The sequence below is a fragment of the Podarcis filfolensis genome (assembly GCF_964270895.1).
Source record: "Podarcis filfolensis genome assembly, chromosome: 10".
Lineage (NCBI taxonomy): Eukaryota > Metazoa > Chordata > Lepidosauria > Squamata > Lacertidae > Podarcis > Podarcis filfolensis.
The window spans coordinates 44,892,369-44,908,738 of NC_139612.1; the positions used below are offsets into that span (position 1 = coordinate 44,892,369).

Below are 16,370 nucleotides of genomic sequence, written 5' to 3' on the forward strand. Positions count from 1 at the left end.
AGACATTAACATAGCAAATTTATTGATACCCTCTTATCAGATAAGTTGCCAGGGACTATCATGGCCAGAGACTTAAATGGTACTGCCTCTGGATTCTCAGCCCAGTAGCCCAATAAAATTCATTATTTGAAGCATGTTGCAGGTCTAACTTAGTTAACATAACTGGTTAAAATATGAACAGTACTCCCTATTTAGAGAGTGGACTACCAACACATTTAAATACATAGGGTGGTATTCAAGGTAGATCCACCAAAATTAATAAACATGACCAAGTTAGATCTCTTAATTTCAACAGGTCTACTCTGAGCAGGACTTGAGTCAAACATCACCTATATAGTTTGGGCACAGCAGCCAACAATGGAAAGCAAAGTCAACCAACCTGGTTCATGGTCCCCGTCTGGCTTAGCTGTCCAGGGTGCTGAAGGGGAGGAGTTTGCCGGGGTCCAACTGACTGCATTTGCATGGTCATCTGGCCAAACTGATTCATTCCTGGAAGTTTACATGTTTAAACAAGATTGGTGAGTTCATCAGAATATTTATACTATGCCACACAAAAAGTTAAATTTGTAAGAATCAGAGAAGGATGGGAATCTTTTAAATAGGCAAGAAAGAAGGAGGAAGATGTCAGGGACAAACCAGTATCAGGACTGTGTGCAAGAGAATAAGGAGACACAAGGGAGTGTGAAGCTTGAAGTTAAAATGAATAGAGACAGGAAGCAACGGCAAATAGGAACTTTATCATGGCACTGGAAAGAGACACTTACAGCACAGACATCCTGAAACAAATCAAGAGAGGAAAATGTACCAGAAATGCAGAAAAATTAAGAAAACACAGCTTGGGGAAAATGATTACATATGGACATGGCCTGTTGCAATAAAAAGAAAAGGGTGGCTCTTAGAGACACTGTAAAGTATGTGGAAAGATTTTGGCAACTGACATTGCTGCTGCTGTGTCCTGCCATTCCACTGCCATGTCCTGCCCAGTGATGCTGTCGGCCTCTCACATCTGGACATACTGACCCAACATGTGCCAGCACTTTGGAATCTATGCCAACTCAGTGCTCAGCTCTGATCTGCTTGTGGTGGCTTGACATTTTAGAATGATGTTGGACACTGCATGATGGGCAATGTCAAGCATTGACATTGGGGCAATTTACATTGGCAGGCAGCTGCTAAGCACTAGCTCAGCACCCATTCCAAAGCATGCCATGCAGGAAACATATCTGGAGGAAGGTGAATAACTGATGGTGGTGGCATGCTGTGGCAGCACCGAAGTGGGAGCCGAATAGGGTGGAAGCACTGTCAGGTAGGGGACCATGCTGGAGCTGGCATGGGAAGTGGTAGAGACAATGAAAAGTCCCTACTATAGTGCCAAGTTGTTCAGCTCTCTTTTTCTGAACTCTTACCTGATGGTGTCTGCATTCGATTCACCATCTGGTTTGGCACATTGGCACGAATCATAGATGGATCGGGAAGAGGACCGTCTGTAATGTAGTTGAACACCAAAATTAAAGAATTCAGACATTTTCATTTTAAAAAAAGTCAGTTTAGGGTAAGGGGAACTTTAATTCTTAAATTCTTGGACATATTTCAGCATTTGGGGAATATTAACTTTTACATCTAGGATGTTAAAAACCTAACAGCAGCACTATCTTTATAAAATTCAGCAGCTGATCAACCAAGTTCTATTTTCAAGAACCAAATGTATCTTTAGAAATGAAATGCCAGGATGAAGGGCATTATTCTGAAGGTACTTTCAACAGAATGTGAAAGCATGCACAGTTCTCCAAGCATCCTCCCTGAAATTGACGATTATGTATCACAAGCAGAACAAAGGAAACCTTAAACAGAACTATATATAACTGAAGAGAGATTAAAGGGTGTAATGTCAATTGTGTAGAACTATTCGTTTTAATGATCAAATGATTGCAATTATACAGATATATCAGAATGCTGATAATGAGTTAGCCGTTTTCACACATGCTTGTCCCAATGCCTCCTTTCACACAGACACAACTACTTTGCCATGTTTTCACACTATGCACTTCTGGGCTCTGAACAAATCACACAACTATATGGGGTGAAGGCTCATATGGGTTATTCCCTCTGTACCCAGCTGGAGGATGACTGTCACCCCTGTAATTCTTGAGTGCCCAAGAATCAAATAGATTCAAATGTCTATTGTTGTTGTTAAATTCATTGTTATTGTTAAATCAAACTTTGTAAGGGTACAACACTTACTTGCTGTCATCACGGGTTGTGGCTGCCCCATGGGCCCCTGACTGATAGGAGCTGGTGGCATGACTGGGGCATTTGGTATCATATTCTGCCTTTGTAGCCTGGTCCTCCTCTTTTCCTCCAGTTCCTTCTGGATCTTATAAATTTTCTCTGCTAATAAGTGGTAGTACTCTGCCTGCAATGAGAAAAGTATATGAGATGCATACATAAGGAAAGCTTACAATATGCATATTTCCAGTCCACCCGAGACTGAAGGAATCCTCCAGCTACACCATATTAAGTTGTAATCTTTTTTTCCTGCACAGAAAATAGTGGCCACATTCTCATTAGAATTTCATTTTAATCCATACTAGTAAAATGCTGATCCTTGTGATGGATGGTATACACACATAGAAGGTTGCCCTTCATACTGTACTGACCTAGAAAGGGGGAGTGGGGAGAATGTGACTGGGGTCCCCATCAGTAGAGGCCAGGATACTTTGAAGTATCAGGGAGTGGTCTTGCACATGTAAGCCCAGGAAATCAAGATTCAGTGCCTTACTTCCTATGGCAAAACTGTTCAATTTACACTTCAAGTCTGGCAGATTGTGTTCCGTAATTCAAGGGCATCATCTAGGCTGCAGTTCTAGGTTGCCTGAGCATTCAGTCAGCTGACCACAAGTACAAGTATCTAGTCAGCAGGCCCTATAAAATACTAGCCTCAAAAGTTTACTCCTTATTCCAAGTAACTCATCACTGGAATGAGCCTACACCAGAATGATATTTTGCTAATATTCTTTGTTTGTAGCTTTGGAACTCAGCCTCTGCCTCCTGCTTCAACTGACAGACAGCACTCTACTAGGTCCCAGAATACAAGGTCTCAGAGTCTGTCCTTTGCATGCAAATACCCAGTGTCTGGCATGGTGGGCAGGTTTGGCCATAAGGCAACATTGTCCCAACTGCAGCACTTCATTACTGGAGTAAATGGACAAAAGCAAAGGAGTATAACCAGGAGAACTACTGAAATGGGGGCTAGTTTCTTGGTCAGAGCAGGTTTCATTCCTCACATTTGCTAAATACTATCCTATTTATATGAGGTATAGCAGGAACTGCTCAGAACCAGGGCTTTGTCACCCCAATCTGGCTTCTGTTTCTTGGTGAAAATAGCAGCAGTGGGGAACCTCTGGCCCACAGTCCAAACCAGAGTTTCATATTTGGCCTGCAAAGCAGTTTTCCCCAAAGTATGTCATATATGACATCAGGTGTGGGGTAGGTAGAGATGCAGCTGTCAATGCAGCTGTTGATACACAACTCTGAGCCTGAAAGGGTGCCACTGACTGTGTCCTGGCAGGGAAAGCAGACTTTGCCTCTACAAAGCTAAAGCTTCAAACACTTTAAAGCACTGTGCAGGGCTCTTTGCAATGATGCCATTCTGACATCCAGTGATTGACAGGAATCTAGAAACAAAGCTAGCATCTACTAGGGATCTGGCTTGCAAAGCCTAAAATGTTTCCTACTCCTAAAATAGAATATGTTTGAATCCTTGGAACTTGCTTCAGAGAAAATTGGAATTTGCTACAAATGATGATTCATTAGTATTACTGAAGCATTCCTTCCAAATACTTATTATATATACATACAATGGAAAAGAACATGACTGGCTTTTGATCAACGTAATTATAGAAATGACAAAAAGACAAATTAATTTATAAATTAATACTTTGATACCAGAAAATTACAAAATAACTTACCCTGCTATTTGCTGATTCATACATGTCCCCTTCTACTTTCCGAGCATAGGAAACAAGATTTGCCATGCGCCTATCTTTTAGTGCTGCAGGGTCAGGAGTTGGAAATATGGCTTGTACTCTGCAAGAATATAGAGGGAAACCTTGAACCAACTATTTGTCTCCTGAACTTCTGGATCCAAAAATCTAATGCCCACAGGTAGAGTTTATGTTATTCTTAATTTTTGTCAACTTCTGGTAAAAGCCAAGAACAATCATAGCTGGGAATTCTGTAGCTGTACTGGACCAAGAGGTACAAATTGTCTAATTCAACTCACTGAAAACTTGCAACATCCAGATAACATAAGATGCCTTAAGTAGGAATAGGTGTTCAGTACAAATATGAAATTAGCTGTTGTGATGCTAGCTCACAGGCAGAACAAATTCTGGAATAAGAAATTGAAGAGAATCCAGCAGAGTATACAGCAGGAAGAAAGAGAAAGTCATGATAACCGTTTCTCAGGCAAAACAAGCTTTTATAGCCTTGTTATTTCAGGGAATGCGACTGATCCAGTAGAATCACCCTACAGCCTCAGAGGAAATGATAGGCTTCTGAACCTTTCAATCTGTAACATGAAGTGCCTTACCACAAGGGGCAGCAGAGTATAGATCCAAAAGTTCTCAGTTCTAGGTCCAGGGGTTCCTAACAAAAGGGTACTTTCCACTCATACACTCTTTGAATATGATGTCTGAATAAGAACCAAAGTTTGCCACACTGAAACATCTATTGTCTCAATAAAACATGTCTTGACTGGGCCAGAAGACAGACAACAAAACCAGTCTTCATCCAAATCTGTGCAATATGTGAATTATGATTAAGAACTGTCCATTACTCAACAGTGTGCGGTCCGATGAGCGACACTGTTACCTACAGCGCTACTAAACAAGCCCCTGAAGCATGCTAGCAAACACGGCCTGGGCTTTTTCTTTTCAATTCAATTGTTTTTCCCCATCATGAAGAAATGGCAATGGTCTAGATCAGGCATAGGCAAACTCGGCCCTCCAGATGTTTTGGGACTACAATTCCCACCATCCCTGACCACTGGTCCTGTTAGCTAGGGGTGATGGGAGTTGTAGTCCCAAAACATCTGGAGGGCTGAGTTTGCCTATGCCTGGTCTAGATTACATGGACTACTTATTACATTCCCCTTAATCCATGTGTAGGCATAAAGTAGATCTCTGGATGATTTGCTGAAGATCCACAATGGTTTGACTCCAAATAGTTTATCAGTAGCAAAATGGGCTACTCAAAAGAAAACTTGGGGGGGCAGGGAGTGGGTTAACAGGAACTGATTTTTCTGTGAAAGGGTTGTCAGCTAATTTTTGGCACTAAAATTGTGATTAGCCTGATAATGTGTTCAGCCTCAAGAGATTCTGAATTTTAAGTATACCCACCCAATAGTTCCTCTAGCTCTTGCTGGCAGAACTTAAGGTTCTTGGGGGTTTTTTTTTGGGGGGGGGGGGTTTAAAGCCTGAAGTCTCCCCCAGCTTATTGCACTCCAATTAGCTGATGCATAAGAGCCTGAGTGGAACAGTGCTAAGGAAAATGCATATAGCCTGGAGAGGTAAATTCAAATTCTCACTAACCTGGTGTGTATCACATTGAACCATAGTTTAAAACAAATTATAATTTAATGTGAAAGAGAAACATGCTGCTCGAAAGTTCTCATGGCACTCCTTCCACACACACTCATGTTACACTGTGGACAAAATAAGCCAGAGCGACCTGGCTTGTCAGCCAAACCCGAGCCTGTGGATCATTTTGTCCAAACAGACTATGGACTGAAACCAAGGTTTGTTCCAGACAAGCTAGAGTCTGATTTGCTTCATCTTTAGCACAGCAGAAGCAACATGAAAGTTTTGAGCAGTGTGCATCAGCATATTAAAGCACTGTTTAACTATGGCTTAATGTGACATGCAAACTAGGCCACTGTCATTGTTGTAACTGAGATGGATAGAGGACAATACACCAAGTATGCTACCTTGGAGGAAAACAGCGATGTTAAATAAAAATCTTCCAAATAAATCTATCACAATGAGTCTGTCTCCTGGTCGAAACCAGTAATAATTTCTTCTTCCTTATTGAGTCAGTATAGAAAAATGTTCTGGGCATGTTCAAGATCATCTCTCTTTGGTTTATTGGAAGTCATTTCAATTCCCCTATGGATGCCTTGGGAGGGGGGAAGTTTATGTGGCAAAGGTTCTAAGCACCAAAAAATGGCTCGTAACCTGGGATAATTTATTTGGGCAGAGTTACAATGCTGTGTGTTTGTTCACCCATCACATCATGCACAGAATTGCCATTTAGCCCTGGAAATGACTTGTGTCTTCAGGAGCAGGGTGTGGAAACAATTACTGAGAAATTAAACTCTAATGACAAAAAAAGCTAGCTCAAGACAACATGGATGACATGCTAGAACCAGATCACACCACTTGGCCCCCACTGGCTGTTTCCTCTGAATTCCAACTACAACACCCTTTTAGGCATTTGGTTCAATGTAGAGATTCCAAATGAGCTAGGCAGCAAATTGGAAGTATTGCCATCTTTGGTCATAAGGCTGATTTTCTCCTTTCATTAATAACTCTGTCTGATCTTTAGACTCCTGCTCAGTCTCCCACAACTCCCATACAAGAGATACCAGTAACTGTAAAGTTAACGAGGTAAGAAAGTGAATAGTTACACCCATCACCTATGGAAGGAATGCAGCAGATACATTTAGAAGGTTTGAGTACTTTTATTGCACCATTTCAATTATTTCATCTAGAAGTTTGAAGATTTGGTGATCAATACTTACAGTTTATGAACAAGGTGATTTCTGAGGTCCTGAGTAATATCTTCATGCCATGGTTTCCGAATTCCAATGCCAGAAGGATGTGTTGCTGTTGGCATGGCTCCCAAACTGGCAACATTGGCATTTTCATTCATCATGGTACTATAAAGAAAAAAGAAAAAAGAGGCGATTATCAAAGACACAATAAACCTCGTTAAGTGAGACTTTCTTTATATGTAAACACATCGCAAGTAATTGTATATGAAAGTGGCCTACTCATGCTCAGATTCCTGCTCAGCCATAGGTGGATAAACATTTCTTTTCTCTGTGTGTGTGTGCGCGCGCACTTATGAACTTCTGAAACACTGTTTTATGTAAAGAGACAACTGTAAATAAATAATGGCTTAATACCCTGGGGCCAAGGAACAACAAGTCACTATTGGTGCTAAAATACATATGGATGATATTGCACCTTCTTTCAGGAAAGGCTCTACATTAAGGTGAGTTCCAATATTCATTCACTTTCCACTTTATAGATGGAGAAATACAATTTTGAACATTAGCTGCCATTTCTTGCATCTGGAAAGTCCTGAGTACTTGTTATTAACCAACAATAATTTACAGTGGTCAGGAGCTGAAGCTTCAGTGTCCTCACTTGACCTGTGTCCCAAGCAATGAGCAGCAGTAGCAACATTATGCACAATAACCAACTTTAATTTGTACAATATCTACCAATCACAACATGTACCTTTTTGTGGAACAGAATTAATTATTTAGCCCGGTATATGATATATATTCATATTATATATCATAGATCAAAACATGTGCTATAGCATGTGTATCACTAGCAGAATATGCTATACTACTTCACTGACAACATTTAAATGCCAACATTTTCCAGTCAAAATAGAACCGGCGATCTAAGAGCGTGTAGCAGCACTACAGAATTCAGTAACGAGGCGCATGTATATCTACTATGAAAGCAATGCAGCTACCGAGGTATTCTGCTTTACCTATAACCTTTACAAAAAAAGTTTTTCAGGTAGATGTGGAGCCCCTATGGCAGAACAGACAGAGTATCTCTATGCTAACTCAGATTTAGATCAGGCAGACAAAAAAGCCATCTCTATCATAAAGAGCTTTATTCAGAGGTCACAGATAAAATTTTAAAGTATACAATATTTTCCTTTTGTAAAAATCCCTCTTGTTCAAAGTTACTATTTTGTAGCTCTGTCACTTTTGTGAATTCTTTCCTCAATGTGTTATTTCAAAAGTTGCTTTCTATACATTTAAAAATAAACTTACTTTTGAGAATTCATAGCTGGATGCAACATTGATTCAGGTAGAAGACTCTGGGCTTGAACACCAACACCTCCATTCACTCCCATAGGATTAGCATCTAGACCAAAAGAAAGAAAGAAAAAAAAAATGCACTACTGTAGATTAATTGCTTTGGGTGCTTAAGTTGTTTCCAGATATTCTAGGGTACACATGCTGCTATCATTGCTGCAAAACAGATTTTGGCCCTACTACAAAACGGCTTCTTTCCCTCCATATGAATGTGTAGGAGCAGCTCAAGGGGGGAGGGAGCACTTATGATGGCAGAGGCAGATCTTGCTTCCTTAACTGAGTCTCAGATTGCAGCGTGTTTAATTTGTTCATCAAATTAAAAATGAACTCAATGGGAATCACTGAGATAACCCCTCACTAAGACTACCCTGAGTTCAACTTTTTGGTTATACTAGAGAACAATGAAACCTTGAAAACTTGCTTTTGCCATGTACAAAGCTCACCTCACTATCACCCATTCTCCCAATGGATGCAAAACTTCACAAATGCCTTTAGTAAAATACTTGAATAAGTTGTAGCTTAGGTGCTGATGGTCATATTTTTGTTTTAATGCGGAATTACATATTTTATTGTTGTTGCTATGATTTGGAGTTGTTAGCTGCCTTCTGAAATAAGGTGGGATATACATTTTAAAAATGAAGTTAAGAACATACTTGTAGGATTCATGGGGCGAAGTCCCTGCGGTGACTGTCCTTGCTGCTGGCTCTTCACTTGAGCTTGTGTCTGCGTCTGCATCTGATTCCCTTGATACGTCAGTCCAAGGGCAGCATAAGCCCTCTCAATCGAACTGGGGTCAATCTGGTTAGCAGTATTTATGTTGGGGGTTGTCTGCTGACCAACCCCTACAGAGCCAGAATTTCCAAGTCCTACTGCAGCACCACCTAGTAATGCTAGAAAAAATGAAGGCATGAAAACGATCAAAAACAGTGACTAGAATGAACATAAAACACATCAACCCTTTTATAAAGTCCTTAGTAACACATCAATAAGGTTTGTGGCATTAAACTGTGTCTGTTGCTGACCTGATAAGCATGGAGGCTGCTGCCTACCACAACTTGGGCAGCTATGGCTGCGTCCTACTGTATTTGCAGACAAGACTGCCATCACAATATGATAGTGAGGCCAGAGTAGAGGGTCCATGTATATCGAGGGTCCCTGCTGTCAGGAGCACTGCTTGTCCTGTAGGAACTTGATCCTGCAGCTGTCTCTCACACCAGCCATTAATAGTATTAGGAGAAACATTATGAGAAATGGAGTGATACTGCAAATCTGTAATGCCCTAAAAAGAAATAAATTAGTGACTACTTACATTGTTGATTTCTTTTGTCCCCAGCATTCTTGAGAGGGAGACACACAGGACAGTCATGCCGTGTACAATTCTTCCAGTGTGATATGATTTGTCGTGAAGATGCACAGTGAGCCACTAAAAAGAGGGTTAAAAAGCAATTTTACACTTAAAACTTTAAATTTCTTTGAGCCAGCTATACATGTGCTACTGATGCACAGAATCTATGCACAATTACTTGGAGTACAGTGTGACTCATGCTTCTGAGTATATTGGACTGCATATATCTATATCTATATCTCCAGAATTGAAAACTTTCCCCTTAAGTCTTCTTTTGACTGATAGGTCAAGGAAATCTTAGTTGATTGAAACTTATCTTACCCAAGTACAGATCAAGGCTTTTCTGCTCTTTGCAATAGGTCACCCAGTCTGGATCTCTTATTACTTATTGCACAGTGGAGGCCAAAGTTGATTGCTAAAACTTCAGTATCTGTATCTCTCATCCTGACCTTGTAACTTGTGAGCACAAATTACTGCAAAATTGTTTTTCAGACAGTATTAGCTTCCTACTGTCACAATGGTAACATTTCCGGAGGGGCTTGACTTGACTTGACAAGAACAGGACCAAAGATTTCTATGAGATGAAAAACTTTATACTTACCCTGGCAAGATTTTCCAGCCTGGCAATGTGTCATGTGGTTGAGGACATTCTTCATAGTTCGACAATGAGGGAGGTTGCACTGCCGCACCTCACCATTTGCTTGTTCCCGCCGCTGACATTTGTGAGCATGTAGGAGGAGAACAAGTTGCTGCTGAATGAGCTTGCGCTTTTCTGGGTCTGCAGTTGGTGCTCCTGATCCCATGCCCTGGGGGGCAGTTGACACCATCCCAGCCTGCTGAACTGGAGGTGTCTGCTGTTGACCCTTCAAAGGTAAATAAAGAAGACAAATGGAAGTCTAACCCTGACAGTTCTCTAGAAGTCAGCGAAACACAAAGAAGTTATCCATGTATTTTGAAAGTTTGCTTAAACTTGTAGAAGCAGCAGCTATATGAATTACTTTAAGATAACTTAATAAATCCTCTCTCTCAGAGAAAGCTCTTATTCCTTTGAAGAAAACCCATTCTCAAGCAAAGTTCCACAATGCAACTTAATGCTCATATAGTCCCTAAAGAAAGCAGCCATACAACACAGCCTACTAATATAATGAGTATGAGGAATGATTTCATGAATCAATATTTTCTAACCTCCAGCAGCCAACACATAAACATACCATCCCTAAATATGGAGCAATGCAAAGGACAGATCAAGCACAGGAGACATAGTTATTGTAGCCACTACCAATGCAACACAGCAAACTAATATTGCTGAGGTTGATAATTAGAAATATATGTCCTATTCTGCTTAGCAACCACCTTGCAACGCCACTTCTGAGGCTGATCTTTGGAAGTGGCAATGAAAGCATTATTCCATATTGCTTTTCATTCAACTTCAGAGAGCTTGACTTGATTTGGTTTTAAGGATCTTCAGGCTTGCTTCATTAACTGGGAAGGAATAATTATTGTTTTTCTCTTTTAACAAGGGGTCAAGGTATGAGAGTTCAGCACAACTAACCTTGTACCATCCATGGGAGAAATTCAGTTTTCATGTCAGCTTCACCCAAATACAGTAGTAAAGGGATTTCTTCACTTTCAGCCTGTTTTCAAGTATACTGGAGCTTCACAGCTTGAAACTAACTGGGCATCATAGGCAAAGGCTAACTCCAGTTTGAACAAAAGTTACACTAATAATTGAAATGAGCTTACCTCTGTGTTACTGTTCCATATGAACCATGTTTCATCCTTCCCAAACTGACTACAACATAATACTACAATTGAATTACCCTTTAGCAATGCTGTAAATTCCAGAACTTTGACTCTTCACGTGTATGGGTATTATGGCGATTCATAGTAAAACCCCACTGACATGAATGGAACTTCCCTATACAGGTGGTAGGATTGTGGCACTCACAGATAGCTTCACTCTCTTCAAATTAATTGGTGTACCCAATACCAATTGTATTTCAATCACAACTAATAAACTTACTCTTTATTAGAGTAATAAAGAGTAATACAACATACCTAATTAGCATGATCTATAGTCATACAGTGAAGCTTTTAAAGTGCTCTTTGCCAATGCTATATGGATTATGGTGTACAAGTTTACACTGGCCCAGTTTGTACATAACATTACTCCATAGTTTATTTTAAACTATGAGAAGTGTGCTCCTGCCCACTCTATAGTCCCTATGGCCTTTTAAACCGTGAATGGGTGTGGGTTATTGTTTTTGCTTGTTACTATGTTATGTATGTTTATATTGTAAACCAGGCTGTGATCCTCGGATAAAAGGGTAGTATATAAACGTAATAAATAATAGTAACAATAAGTTGTTCCTCCCCTACTCCTGCATGTGCCTGCCCCTCTCTCACTGAGGTAACTGTTTGACCAGCTCTATGAACAGCAGTGTTAGAAACAGAGATATTAAAGCTATTCGTCATATGGCCCCTTAAACCTAGGTTATGGGCACACTAATGGAATGTTTAGGCACTTTTTAAAACAAAAAACAAAAACAACAATGATGCTGTACGCCAGTGGCTGAGATGTCAGGGGCTATCCTGGCACCCAGGCATCTTCACTTAGTTGCAAGTGTCTGATAGCCAGGTGCAAAATGAGCATGGTGCCTGGCTAATTCAAATGCTGTAAGAGAGGGAAAATTTTTACCCATTCAGGGGAGTGTAAGTAGAATTCACCTCACATTTGAATTTCTTAGGTTGGTCAATTCTCATTATGTGCCAGTGTCAGGAAGCCTCTGGAGACGGAGGCCGATGTTTCTGCCCTCACTCTAATTCATTGACATGAATGTTATAGCAGTAGAAGAATATACTGCCTATACTCATTAAAACATACTTTAAAATAAACTCTAGTTTAATGTATTGTGTGAACTAGTTCACTATTGGAATCTATTAGATCTGAGAGCCAAACCAACTGTTGCTTATTGGCATGCTGATCTGATGAGCAGCGCAACATGCTGCCCACGTGATTCCCAATTGGTTTGGATATGGTTTAAAAGTTAATGTGAACAGTACATAATGGAAGCAAGCAAAGAGGAGCACTGTAAGATGTTTTGACTTCTCCTAATCTTCTTTGTTCCCAGTATTTTTTAGGCAAAAGTTCAGCACAGTTCTATTAAGATCTATACAATGTTATATCACTTTTAAAATGCCAATATCTAGGGATGTACAATTTGACCATAAGGTGCATAAGACATTCTTTTTAGTCAGCAATCAGAATTAGCTTGAAATAAGTGAAGAGCTACACACCTGTGCTGCTCAGAGTAGATGAACATGATGAACGAAGATTTTTAAAAAAACACTTTTTACAGAGCAACACTCGGCTACAAAGATTACTGGCAACAGCTAGCCATTCAGAAACAGCAGTCTAAGAATGTTTGGGGGTCTGACTTACACTCTTAGCTTTCCACTTTTTAAGAGCATGGTTCCATGCATGCACTCAGGCCACACATACAATGCAACGTGAGGTAAGTAATACTGCATGCATACCTGCAATTCTATCCCCCACAAGTGTGGTAGAAAAATTAAGACAGGCTATACACAACCCAGGAATCAACTCTACACAGCCTCTTCAGTGCTCCCCTCCCCAGCTCCAGCCTGCTTTTCAGTGTGGCGCCTTCATCGCCCACCGCCCAGGCACCCCCTGACTTCCCAGAGAATGGAGCACTGAAAGCTAAAAAAGGCCAATACAGGCCACCAGAGAGAGAGGTGGTAGCTCTGCATGGCCTTTGCAGACCTCACAATCCAAGTAACACAGTTTGCCCATCTTCACCACAGCCACAGCAAGGAGAAAGGGACTGGAAGCTCCAAGGAAGTGTCACACTCTCCATGTTCTGACCAGCCTGGCTCCTCCAACATCTTACCCAGCTACATTCTGCCTCCTCCTCCACCTCTGTATTGTCCAGTAAGAAGAGTATGTTCCTTGATACCCCTGCCTCCAACCTCTCCACCATTCCCAAAACCTGCTGTTAAAAATACCAATAAGGCACACATCATCTGGAAGGGAATAGGGATGCTAAGAACCTTATGAGCATGTACAGGCACCTTCCCACTCACACGACCACTGACACATGCATCATTTTTGGTGCCAAAGGGGGGCAGAACAGGACAGAAAGGACTTGTGTGTGTCCCACTGACATGCACAGTTACTGGGAATGGAATCTCTATGTACACAGAGATTCTCTTATACTGCTGTGTCACTAGCTCAGCACTGTGGAAGGCAGGATTAACAAGAATCAAGTTAAGTGTGTGCACATTACACTGTCTGCTCATTGGGAGCTCAGGTGTATCTGTGATGCAATGCTCCACTGAATGTGTTGGCTCAATGGCTGCAAAGCATAGATTGGCAAATGAATGAACTGATGCAATCACTCCTCATCAAATACATCTTACATCCTGTTATGACAATGCACCTATGTAAACTCACATAAAGTCAGTTTTCAACAAAAAGTAATTTTATGTCATCCATTTCTTCCTATATCCCATTTCCCCTTGAACCTTCCACCCTTATTATCAACAAGCACATGAACACAGTTTCAGAATACATCACAGACTGTTATTTCTATATGTCCTCCAATATATGGATGGAAATAGTACTGTCTGCCCCCTAAAAGGCTAGAATTCAGATGATGAAAGGGTAGATATGAGAATTATGCAAAAGACAAGGAGATGTGGTTCAAATAGAAATGCCATTCAAAAGAAATTAAAACTCAACTAAAATGCTTTTTTCCTCTAGGTTGAATACCATTATTTCTCATGATGTGACACAATATGGAACCCTTTAAGGCAAAATACTGGTATATCTTGAACTAGCTCTACAATAATTTGAAATAGAAGTTACTACCTACCATATTAGGCATTACTGGACCAGGCACTGGCTTCTTGTCCATTGGAAACTGGGGTAAACTGTTAGGTAATACAGGCTTATTTTGCATCTGGGGACCAAGTCCACTGGCTCCAATTGGTTGTCCAGGATTCTGGCTGTATGGTGGTACATAAGGACCGGGGTTGTTCATCATTCCCATCTAGAAATTAAAGAATGACAATTAAGGAATATTTTCATTTTCTTCTGTTCATTTCATGGTATACACTATGGTTAACTACTGTTTGGTTCAAGGAATGGAATATCAACAAACTGCAAAGTATTAACAAATTCTGATCTACATATACCCTCTTAATACTATCCATCTCTTTCCAAACCCCAATTCAATATTGGTCGTACTGACAATTAATAAAATTTTGCTATCATTCAATACTTTCCATTTTCCCTTCATTTTAAATCAAGCATTTCATATATATATTCCTCCAGATATTGAATTATATTGACTGAGCACCTCAAAAGTTAATTTATCCTTGAATGCTTATGATCCAAAGGCACACCTTCAATTTTACAATCTGAATATTGAGCCTGATTCTGATCATAGGTCATGAAGAAATTGAAGATTTGAAATAATGTCTCAATGGTTTGGCAGATTAAAGATTTTATATCAAAGCAACACCCAAGCCATTAATTGTTTAACAAAGAATTATATATCACTTGATCTAAGAAAACCTCTAAGCAAATTACAAAAATATAAAATACAATTATTGATAGTTCCTAAATGTCAAATTTTTACAAGTGCAGAATGAGTATTATGAATCACCTGTAAGTGTCAGTGCTCCAGACTGAAGCTGTCAAATAGGCATATATATATATATACACAAAATAAGCAGAACACGTGAGTATATATGGAAAACACAGCTGAATGTGGCAGCTGCCTAAATTGATGTTTTCTACATTTATTGACTTTTTCACTATCAGCTGTTGAATAGTAATCCAACAGTTCTCCTGACATGTGTGGATACTACACCCTAGAATCACCTAACCTAACATGCTAGTAGAAGCCAGCAAATTGTCTCCCACTAGCACAATGGGGCTTCTCCTGCTCCACCAAATCTACTCTGGCGAGTCAAGAGAATCCCTAGAACATTGCACGTGGGTGAGGAGAAGGGACAGTTCAACCTGACAAGCAGAAATACATGCACTGACAGAACAATCATTACAGCATGAAGCTGAATTCCTCCATATGGTGGTATTATCATCATTATTATTATTATGTACAATGGTGGACTGGTCTAAATCATGACAATCTTTAAACAGTTATCAAAAAAATGCACAAGTTTTCAGTTGAAATTGAAGCAACAAGGCTCTGCCCTTCTCCCCAGCTCCAAGCTGGTGGACCCCTGCCCATTATGAATAAAATACACAATCTCTGTGCCTCTTTCAGAAGTGTGGTCTACCAGAGCAGGTAATTTTCAATGATTGGTTCTTTATACAGGAAGATTTTCTATGTCTCAGATCTTATCTACTTGTCCAAGTAAGTTCATTTAATACTATTTGCTAGTAAAGTTCCTAGATAGCAGGAAATCTCTACTGGAAATTATAAGAAAGCTCTGCTGGCCACAGTCCATTTTACACAGAGATTTTAGTTGCAGAGAAAACAAGCACATTGTTTTTAAAAGAGGAAATCTGTGGTTTAAACAAAGTAGCAGGTACGAACATAATTAAGAAACCAGCATCAGTTAAATAAACCTAGATGGCTAGAGTGGAAGAGTCCATTCTATGCACTACTGTAACATACTGGAAATTCCCTTCCAAAACTTTCTGATATCATTATCTTTTGCATTATCTAATACTCATCAACATACACAACTCAGTGCCCTGTTCTCCAGTAGAGACAGCTGATGCCACCCCCTAAAAAGGTCACACTGCTAGTAAGTTGAGGTGGATATAAAACAGACATAATTCTGTAGTATAGTAGTAGTAATTAGGGCTGGGAGATACCTGAAGGAGCGTCTCCACCCCCATCGTTC

At 40.1% G+C, this 16,370-nt stretch overlaps 1 protein-coding gene across 1 annotated transcript in view; it reads right to left on the reverse strand.

Annotated features, from left to right (window-relative positions):
- Positions 1-16,370, reverse strand: part of EP300 (EP300 lysine acetyltransferase) — a 77,443-nt gene that overhangs the window by 29,441 nt on the left and 31,632 nt on the right. Inside the window, exons 3-12 of the mRNA XM_083573692.1 lie at positions 14,366-14,542; positions 10,072-10,333; positions 9,435-9,548; positions 8,779-9,015; positions 8,081-8,174; positions 6,800-6,937; positions 3,969-4,086; positions 2,242-2,413; positions 1,407-1,484; positions 380-489 (exon numbers count right to left, since the gene is read on the reverse strand). Of these exons, the coding sequence (XP_083429818.1) occupies positions 380-489; positions 1,407-1,484; positions 2,242-2,413; positions 3,969-4,086; positions 6,800-6,937; positions 8,081-8,174; positions 8,779-9,015; positions 9,435-9,548; positions 10,072-10,333; positions 14,366-14,542 (1,500 nt within the window). The remainder of the gene's footprint in view (positions 1-379; positions 490-1,406; positions 1,485-2,241; positions 2,414-3,968; positions 4,087-6,799; positions 6,938-8,080; positions 8,175-8,778; positions 9,016-9,434; positions 9,549-10,071; positions 10,334-14,365; positions 14,543-16,370) is intronic.